The 10,919-nt window shown below is 43.2% G+C and overlaps 1 protein-coding gene across 1 annotated transcript; it reads right to left on the bottom strand.

The window, feature by feature from the left end:
- Positions 1-2,150: 2,150 nt before the first annotated feature.
- On the bottom strand, positions 2,151-4,816 carry LOC104424628 (two-pore potassium channel 5). The gene is made up of 2 exons (XM_010037099.3): positions 3,639-4,816; positions 2,151-2,748 (listed from the first exon to the last, which is right to left on the bottom strand). The coding sequence occupies exons 1-2, from the start codon at positions 4,799-4,801 to the stop codon at positions 2,601-2,603; spliced, it is 1,311 nt and encodes a 436-aa protein (XP_010035401.2). The 5' UTR covers positions 4,802-4,816; the 3' UTR covers positions 2,151-2,600.
- Positions 4,817-10,919: the final 6,103 nt, after the last annotated feature.

Raw genomic sequence — 10,919 nt, 5'->3', positions numbered from 1 at the left:
TCTCCAACTTAATACAATTGAATATACTACAGGTCTTGAGTTTTGTTATTACTTTATCTTGAGTAGTGTCAACTGTCCCCCTGCTTGATTCGGATGACGGTTCGGCATCTCTCTAACTTTTGTCAAGTTGAAACAGTTGAACCCCACGGCTCATTGGACTAAGTTTTCCCACGCTCAATTTAATCAAACCCGATATAGTCTCCAGGCCTTTTGATAACTTAGTGAAGTCAAGTCTACTAGTGCGCAAATGAGTTCATGGACTAGTCCAATCGAACTCAGGCTCCATAAATTTAAGTACAGATCTTCAGGAACGAGTCGGTCAAGTTCAAATAGTAGACGGTGTCAATTCGAATCTATGCAAATTTACATTTATTCTTCTAAGAAAAGAAAAGAAATGCCCATTTCATTTTCTTCCTCGCTGCATCATGTTCTAAAGAGATGGTTTTGACTTCTCGTGCCAGAAGTCACGACAAAAGAGTAGGTCGTTTCTTGGTGAAATTAGTGGCCCTCCAAAATCAAAATATTAGTTCCATTGTGGGGTCTTAGTCAGAGGGCCTGAATAGCAAAACGAATTCCACACATTTCTGTATTTGTTAATCTGTCCATTTCACTAGTCCTAATAATCGTTGAGCTAGGCTTATCGAATTGACTAAACTAACTCGATCTAAACCAACTCTCCTGCATTTGGTTCAGTGCATCACAGAGGGATGGAGCAGATCCTTGTCTTGTACTCTTATCATAGTTCCCCTTCGTTTCTTGTGGTCTATCTCATTTTGGTTGAGAATTTCTGGATCATGTATATGACCGTGAAATCTTTTACGTTTGGTACATGTTTGAGTAGAATAATATGCAAAATCATAAGACCCATTTGTCCATGGTCGAAGTAAGCGAATTGATTTGGTTAATTCCCTTCCAATCACATCACACATGAATCTTCTCAATGTGGATACCATGACACCAATACTAATAGTCAGATACATTGTTAAATGAATGACATTGTGTATTGGGAAAGATATGTAAATGGATAGAACTTTGGATCATGGTCAGGGAAGAGATGATGGATTAGGTATTGAGAAGTACAAACAGAAGATAACAAAACTCACGATATAATGAAGTTGATAACACCACCCTTTTTTCCCTATATCCTCATGAGATATGAGACGGAAGAAACCAGATGAGGATTAGAAGGCTGCATAAATGGGGCAGAGATATTGAGCCACAAATGTTCAAAAAGCTGCATTCGGAGATCAAGAAACGCATCGGTTCCAGCACGAGGTGATTCACTCAACGCCAGGCGATAAGGAAATAATTTCTCGTGTCTTCTCTGGTCTCGATGTGGATGCCCAACTGGCAAGCTGTCCGATACACGAACCCTGGCCTAGAAATTACCTTTCCATCATGTAGGCTATTAATATATGTTGATCCCTTCAATGCAACATATTGCATGCTTAGCAAAAACAAGAGGCACGAGTATATATTTTACTTACTTTTGGGGGCACCCGTCTTTTTTATTTGGTGTCATGGATGCATTTGGTGCCTCGGTGGGGTTGTTTGTCAGGAGTTGTTTTGTGTAGAGATTAGTGCTATGATATCTGGCAAACTTCTTTTTCCGGATTTGCTGGATTTTCAGCTTCCCTGCTTGCATGCAAAAGCAAGGAGTCAAAAGGTAACAGGGACAAAATGGTTTCCATTTGCAGCAGACAGTGAAGCAGGTTCTATGGAGAGTCGCTAATTTACCAAACACTGTTGGTGGGACCGGGAATTTTCGTTAAGTGATGATCCTTCGAAGTTCCACTAATGATGGGACAAAAGAAATTACTCAAGAAGACAATTCAGCAACAGCTCTGATGAATTTATAAATACTGTTTGCCCGTGTGGTCTGCAACTCCAGTTGTTCTGGACCCTTTGGATTCATTTCAGTCAGGCTGAAATAAAAACAATCCTTCTTCAGTCTTCCAATGATTAGTTCTCCTAAAGGCCATTGCTTTCTATTATTTTCAAGTGGCAACAAGAAGTTGCTGCAGCTGCATCATTCACCGCACATTCCTTAAACATTTCACAGCATGGCTTTCCTATGGCAGAGTGAGTCTCCTGATAAAGGTTATACCACAGCAAACCGGATGTTTCCTTGGTGCTTCAGTACAACTCATTGAAAACATCCGATGTGACTTTCATAGCAATCACCAGATAAAAGGAAATTAAAAGGACGCTATCAACTGAAGCATCAAGTCTCCTCCAATAATATTGTCCCATTTCAATGTCATTTACATGAAAAGAGAATTAACGCAGACAGATATAGCACTTCCTCGGATTATGACCCTTGATCTGTAGCAATGGTGGAGGGAAAAAGATGCTCTCCTTTTCATTTTTTGTTCATTGTCAACCTACCGTCACATAAGTACACTTAATGCATATGTACAGCTTTTGGCACAAGAATAACATGCACCGTGAAGGCGGTCAGATTTGCAGGACCTAGTAATCTTGCCAAAGACAACGTTCGGGTTATCTTCCGCATATTCATCCCTTGCCTATCTTGCAAAATGAAGCAAGCATTGCACTGCTCTTTGTGGTCGAATGAAACCTTCCCCTGTTTTTTGTCATCACAGGTGATTGTCCAAGAGATTCAGAAGAGTTATTTTTCCAGAGTTGTTTCGATCAAGCTTGCTGAACTGATCACATATCTGTAATATGTCTGTCTCACTGATCTTCTCCATTTCTTTCAGCTTGTATAAAACATACTCCGATTTACTGCACAAGACAGCAGATTGTTTTTAACATTACTTGCTGCTGCCGGTCTAGGACAAGAAATGTTCGATCTGATTACACTGCTTTGGCCAAAAGCCAAATGTTGATTAAACAGCATAGCAACTTCTGAAGTAAAGTTAATAACTTCTATGAAAATCAGGAAATCTATACATTGAAAGGACAGACTTATTGAGATAAGCCTTCTACCTACAAAAGAGGTAAATTACCTCTCTTGATTTTGATTTTCAGCAAGGATATGTGCAGTGAACAGAAACGGCTGTATACACATATGTACAATGAGAGAACAGTTCATAAAGAAGCTTTCGAATGGTAATGCACCATACTGTTTGAAATCATACATCCACCTCTTCACAACTAACAAGGCAAATCATCCCAGTCCCAGTTTATGCCCTTTTGATGGAGAGCAATGCCTTTGAATTCTAAAGTGTGGTATTAAAATTCCATTGCCAATTGCAGTAAGTCGAATGGGTATATTTTTATGTTAATATGAATAGAAAGTGAACAACTAACAAGACCTCGAGTAATTAATTCATAAAATCAGAACACTTTCGAGCCAACTTTATGGGAGACTCAGCACTGGACAACACTTGAGAAAGCACTCGCAAAGCAAAAGCTACTTAGTACTTGCCACATAAAGCCCTCACGTTCATCAACGTCTCAATAAGGAAACAAATACGTTGGATGGCTGATTTTTAGATCTCAAAATACGAAATGCTTCTTTCTAATTTGACTTGACATTCTGTAATCCAACTCATCTGGTGCAGCAATGCAGCTATCACATTTAGTTTAATTTAGAAACTAATCAAACCAGTCAACACTCAAACACCTAATTACTTGTAACTAACATAAGGAGCTGGAATCGTGCATCCTACCTGATGAAGCCACTGTTGTTTAAATCGGCCGCCAAAAAATCCTCCACGGTGACATCCCTGTGCAACACCAGCTTCGAAATCCTCCGGTGCCTCTTATCGATCCTCGCCTCGGCCAGATAAAGAAACGCCCTTGCGACCACCAGCGTCGAGACGAGCAGCCAAACTGCGGCGAAGAGCCGCCCGGGCAAAGTCTTGAAGGCCCTGTCCCCGTACCCGACGGTGGTGACGGACATAACCGCCAAGTAAACCGAGTCCAGCCAATCCAAACCCTCCACGAAGCAGAGCACCAACGCCCCCATCCCAATGCACAGAACCACCACCCCAAGCGCCAAGCCCACCTTCAGCCTGATCCTCATCCTCCCCTTCTCGACATCGACGAAGTAATTCACGGCGCCGGACCCGCCGCCCTCGCCGCTCAATCTCGCGGTGGTCAGGATCATGTTCTCTTGCAGATCGAGCACGAAATTCACGACCCCGCTGAGCAAGATCCCTATGAAGCCGAAACCCACCAACACGAACACGCAAGCGAAGGCCTTGGTCCCGGGGGTGAGGGGGGCGATGTCCCCGTAACCGATGGTGCACATGGTGACGATGCAGAAGTAGAGAGCATCCACGACCGGGTGCGTCTCGACGCCGGAGAACCGGTCCCGGTTGAACGCGTAGATGCCGACCCCGAGCAGGAGGTAGACGCAGAGGAAGAACAGGGCCTGCCTGACGACGGATCCGGACGCGGACCCGGGCCTCGGGTTCGGGTCGCGGGGGGTCGCGGGTCCCCCGGGCCTCGTGAGGTCGCTCACCACGGACATCGCCGGGGCCGTCCGGCAGCGCTGGAGGCCGCGCCTGGTCCCCGCCGTCGTGGGGCCGCGCGAACGGGCGCGAGAGGTCGTGGTCCTCGGCGGTCCGCTCCGGCAGGGGCCCGGCGGGGGAGTCGAGAAAAGGGCGGCGGCGGTCGTCGTCGTCGTCGTCCATGCGCGCGGCGAGGGATGCCCGGGTGGTGGTGTGGCTTCGTTCTTGAAGCGACCATGGTGGGCCAGTGGGAGGGAGGGAGGGGAGGGAGGCTTGTGGGAGAAGCGTGTGCCGGAGGTGGGCCCCGCGGGAGGAGGTGTGGCGGTGACGAGGATTGATGGCGACGATGGCGACGTGCAGAAGGTCTGACTTTTCATCGTGCTTCATTGCTTCTGTTAGGTTCACTCAAACTCGGTTTGAAAAAAGAAAGGAAGTTTCGCAGTCAGATGAAGGGAATGAGTTCAGAACTCATTTGAGATAACGGCATTCGACACGTGAAAGGAAAGCTTCTCCAAGCTGCCTGAACAGAAAGGCTTAGCAAAGCGCGAACGCTGAAACATAACAGAAATTGGATTGAATCTGATGTTTCAAAGTCCTGTCCCAGGGGCTTTTGAGATACTATTACAGAACAGAGCTGGATCTACGGTCATTGCCCTGGTTTTTATGGGCATGAGGGTTACAGTGGTTCTGTTCTATCCTGCCACTGGACAAGTCTATAGAGAACGCCATGTGATGTTTTGATGAAATGACATTTCCTTTTCAAGGATCTTGGAAACTTATGTCTTTCTGTAGTTGCGGAAGTAAGCTATCAAACAATAAAATAGACATAACAAAATATTAAATCGAACACCAGGTTTATATAGTCCGATCAGGGTGACCTGTGTCCACTGGGGAGTAATTTTTCACGGTCAAGGTCCTACAAATCTTTGGACTCCACCATGAAAATATCATAGCTAACTACCCTGCAACATGGAACAACTTCTAATGCGATCATGACTTCACCATGGAAGTAAATTTCATATTTAGAGATTTGGTTTTGAACTTTAAAATGTACCGGGCTTATCTAGACAACTCAATTTTAGTCAGATTCATTCAACGGTTTAAACTCGAGAAATATTTTAACATCTCTATCTAACACTAGTGACATCTCTATTGCTATGCGGACCAGATAAACTAACACCGTATGAGGATCAATTGTTCAACGCTATGCAAATTACTCAAACGTAGAACAATTCCATGTGGTGTTGATCAATCTGGTGAATCATTGAATAACTCACCATTTATTGAATTGTTCAATTGTTCAATGCTATGCAAATTACTCAAATGCGGAACAATTCCACATGGTGTTGATCAATTTGGTGAATCATTGAATAACTCTCCATGCGCAACATCCTCTTCCATCATCATACCACATCATGAAGCACTTTCTTCAATCCAAAATGTGGATGTTATATGTCCTACAGCTCCAAGTGCCAAAATCCTTGTGATTCCATGACCCAATCTCATCACGACATTAACATTGAGACATCTTCGCCTGCCATGGTGGTTCCATCTTTTTCTCATGCTGCTGAATCTGAGCATCATACTTCTTTCCAAGACGGAGGAATCAACGACATCCATTCATCACGTGGTCACCCGATGGAAAGACGGGATCACCATATTCGATGGAATCATCCCATCCCTGTAGGATCTCCTAAGGATGCTTTCGGGCTACTTGCCAATGAGATATCCTTTGAGCCAAAATCTTTAAAGTCAGCACTTGAAATATTCGGGTTACCTGTCAACAATGACAAGAAGAAATTGACGCCCTGCATCAAATTGGCAAGGAATTAGCTTCACGAATAGGGATGAGCAACTAGGTCGGTTTGATGCGAGCACCAAACCGAATCTACATTACCCTATCGGTTCCAAGCTGGTTTACATGAGAACCGGGCTTGGATGGTTTATATGTAATAATTAGCATTTAAAATTGAAAAAGAAAAGAAAGTAAGGTAAAAAGAAAAAAGAAAAAAAACGAATAGAGAAAGGCGAATTTCACGCGGAGATTCCATGATGACCCCTGCCAAGCTGAACTAACTTAGTCTTGTAGGGCCCAGGAAGAATTCGCACTCTTTGTTCGAGGATTTTTCCTAAATACTTATCCATGTAAATATTAAGTTTTGGGGTCATATGTCGGAGTTATTAAAGTGTGAAACTATGTGAAAATGATAATTTATGATATTATAAAGTCATAGGATTCCAACAGATTTTACAAAGTCGATTCGGAGTTATGATATAATCAGAGCGAATTTCTAAAATTTCATGGAAGTTGCTAGCTAGTTCCTAATTTTTATTTGTGGCGATGGTTTTTGCTCGCCATTGGCCATCTTTTAAGTTTGTGAAGTTTGGGATCTTTAAATATTTTGAAAGAGCCTTTTTTGGCAATAAGATCACTTGAAACAAAGTTTAGTGGAAAGAGTTGCGGTGCAATTAAATATGAAATACGACCCACACGTAGTGGACTACAATAAGTGTCTACTATAAGCTAGCTTTTCTTTAGGTCATAGGAGTTATTTTGTCGCCGATTAAGTTTAGTTTAATTGAGCTGTAATGAATATAGCTTTTTACTTGATTTTTAATATCGTTTCTTACTTAGTTGATAGGATTTCGAGTTCATTAGCTTAAATGATTGTTGTTGTTTTATTATAGGCATTCTCAAATGAGTAGTGCTTATCTCTTCTTTGAATAGTAAATTCATGTCTTGAAAATGATGGAGATAAAATAAATTATGAGTAATGAAATGACATTTTTGTGATATCCTAAAATTTGAGCCCTCTAAAAGATGAATGAATGTGAATTTCGTCAATGCATTGTTAGTTGATCTCACTAGGAATTGATCACTCCCGAGATACTGACCTTGAGGGGAAATGCTAATGATGATAGAACTTGTACAACTAAAAAACTTGATCTGGAAAAGCGACTTGACCGTGAGACTTGCGTGAGGATGATCCTGTAGATAGACAAGCCGATTTTAAGGACGATTAAAAGTCGATTCACTGACAAAACATAATGGAATGACGAGTAATTCCATTTACCGTTATCGAGCATGCGAATGACCCTAGGTCGATCCTTAGTAATCATGTACTTTGAAATACGAATCTATCCTCCACAATTTCATGTAGTCAATGATGTCCATGTGTCAAAATGTCTAGAACGTGGTTTGGCACGAGTTGGTTACGTATGAATCCTCGAAGCCGCCTGTCAATTTGAATTGTACCAAAATGGCATTATGGCAAAATTGACATGGCATGAGAACCCAAGATTGGACTTCGAATTATTGAGAATGTCCGGAACGAACTTCGGATGTTGCTACTTCGATAATCAGCGGTGCCAATCAAGCCGAGCGTTGGGAAAAAGGAGTTACAAACCAAGGAATTAAGCCTAAGAGGACGTGGGCCGAGCAAGGCCAGTGTAGGCCTTAGGCCCAAGGTGGGACAGCCACCATGGTAGGCCCAAGGCAAGCAAGTGAGCCCATTAGGCCCAACCCACCATTTTATCTTCCAAGCCCATGATCTAACCTTAAACCGTTTTGAGCCCAATCAATTCCCAAGCCCATTCCTATTAATTTCCTAGCCCATTTCTTAGGCCCACTCTTCATTTTCAGCCCAAGGGCAGATTAAGAAATTGTGCAAAGTGGAAATGACCATTTTGCCCCTAGTTGCTATGTGGATAAGTCAAAGGATGAGGATGAAGATGAGGTCACTTTGCATGGGGCCTTAAGGCAAGCTTTATTGGCCTTAATAGAGATGTGACACCAGCTTTCCCATCACTCTCTCTCCTCCTCTTTAGCTAAAGAAATTCGTAGCCTCTTCCCTCCCTTGTTTCTCTTCCTTCCTCATTCTTCTCCTACTAACCTTCCTTCATAAACCTGAGTTAATTGTTGCTTTCCCGTGATAATTAGTGCATGTGCCACCCACCACTGTGCTCAAGAGACCCAGACCGTACGGCCTGAGGTGGTCATTCGCAAGTCAAAGCCGCCGGCTAACCCATCGACCGGCCAAAAGCAGTTGCTCACCGGACTGCTTGGTAGCCCGCTTGGTCTACACTGTTTCACCTTTGCAGCTGTTTTTCTTCTATTTTGACCCTACCTCTACCCAACCCAACCACCAGCAAGTCCCCTTAACCCCCAGGTGCCGCCGATCGCTAGCCAACCCCTCGTTGGAGCTCCAATCAACCCATTCAGCCTCTCTCCTCCTCTAACAGTTCGGTTTCCAAGAGCTGCAGAGGGAGTCCGAGTTTGTGGCTATTGTTTCAGCCCTGAGATCACCTTGGATCATCGTGGCCAAGGTTCCTGTGTGTAGCCTTTGTGCCGTCGCCGCATCCATGTCTCCGGCCTACTTAATGAGTGAGTTTAACTCCTAATCCGCCGATTAGTGCCTAAACTTGCTTAGGGTTGGTTTAATTAGTGTTAATTCTAGTTTACGATGTTTAATTAAATTATATTAGCCCTAAGATAGGTGGTTAGATAGATAGTTAAGATTAGTTTAGGTTAATCTTGCTTAATGTTGCTTAATTGTGGTTTATGTGTTATTAAGCATGTTTAGCCTTAATTGATTGATTGTTTGCTTTAATTAATGTTTTTAATGATTCTTGGATTTAATTTATTAATTATTTAATTCTGAAATTTACTGTTCACTCGCATTGTTCATCCGAGAGTGAAAAATTGTCTAATTTCATGTGTTTTGATCTTATGAGATGAATTGAGTGTGTAAATGCATGGACATATGCATGAATCGTATGGTTTTCAAAAAAAAAGAAGGAAAAATGAATTGTCTGAGGGAGATTGGAAATAGATCGCTTTTATGGGAAAATGATTTGGGTTATATACGCAAGCACGTGTGCATTGACTGATACTCAAAAGCGATAGTGAGTTGTGGTAATGTGCTTGCGTGATCACTAAGTGGAAACCGTTACCCAACGGGAGTTTGGGAACGATGCCTGAGTCTCTCGAATGCCCAACGGGAATTCGGATGCAGAGTCGTGGTAGAGGCTCGGCCCATGCTTCTTCGGGAATGCCGTCTAGGTGGGAGTTCTAAACAATGCCGTGCTCAACGGGACAAGACAATGCTCGATTTATATTGGATGCCCAACGGGGATCCGGATGATTGCCGACTAGGGAGTTGGGCATCGCCGACTAGGAAGTTGGGCATGGCCGGTGGGCCATGACAATTGGCTCGTGTTCAAGTAATTGAGATGGTTGGGCCTTATTATGGGGTAAAATTATGTGGCACGGTATAAGACGTGTCATAAAGATTTTACCTTATAATCGAAACTCGTGTGATTGATCGATAAGTGCTATGTGGTGCACTAATGTGCAAGAGTTTATGAGAATCATGGCATCCTTGGTTTTGACTATGCATGAGTTGAGCACATTGTTTATGGTACGCACGCATGAATTGATAACGTGCAGGCATGATAATGGCTAGGTGAGATTGATGTGACATGACTCTTATGTGATTGATGATCCGCATCATCTAATGGCCATGTACATTGTGTGTAGGGTATGACATATCAGATAAGATTGCATGCGAATCAACTATGTGATTAGTGGTTGACCCTAGCTATTGTTATTTGTTGGTTGTTGGTTATTGGTCACTGGTTTGTTTGTGGAGTGGTTCTGGAGAGATACCCCCAAGTTGAGTTAGTGTTCTAATCGAGGGCTTAAAGGAGGACTCACTGAGATTTTATCTCACTGGTTATTGTATAACCACTTTTGGGTCCTTAGGATGACGCTTCTGCCAATGAGGTTCGGTATCCCTAAGGACTAGGGTATCGTTGTGACTCACCACCGCTTCTCGGGTCGGGTGCATCTGTATGAGAAGTATCTCTATAACGTTTGGGTAAATGAGGGACTGGGCAGTGGATACCCCATAGGTTCCTAGCATGGTTCATTTAGGATGGCGATTTGCTAATCTGTCCCCTGAGAAGTTTTGACGAGCCATCCGGTAGGGGCCCTAAGGACATTAACTGGGATCCCATGGAGCAGACCCTCTTGACGATACAGTGGAGAATCCTAGCCCAGCTTCGATCTGTATGCCTCCAACTATGAATCGACGGAGTCGGAGTCCACTGGATCTGAGTAACTGTAGTGCCGAGCCTCGAGGGTTCTTTTTGTGTATAGTTGGATTAGCCTAGCCTAGTTTCTTTTTGGTCTGGCTTAGAGGATGGATCGGCCCTCTGTTGGGCTTGTAGATCATAATCGATCCTTCATAAGTTAATCCAACATAAAAATGTATATACAAGTAGAAGTAGTTGTTGTGGTTTCTACTGTTCATATCTCTATCCCTTTGTGATTGCTTGATTGTCTGTTTGATTGGGAGAGGGTTCGTTTTTCACTTACGTATAATGAAAGATTAAAATGAATGGTCGTCGACGAGTCATGAGATGTCGCTTTCTATCAACCAAGGAAGGGGTTGTTGCATGCCTGGGTTCGGGGCGTGATATTTTTGTTGTGTG

This window comes from Eucalyptus grandis, chromosome 2 (genome assembly GCF_016545825.1).
Source record: "Eucalyptus grandis isolate ANBG69807.140 chromosome 2, ASM1654582v1, whole genome shotgun sequence".
NCBI classification, from domain to species: Eukaryota; Viridiplantae; Streptophyta; class Magnoliopsida; order Myrtales; family Myrtaceae; genus Eucalyptus; species Eucalyptus grandis.
Note: the sequence above shows the minus strand (reverse complement) of the source record. Positions and strands in the feature narration are given on the sequence as shown.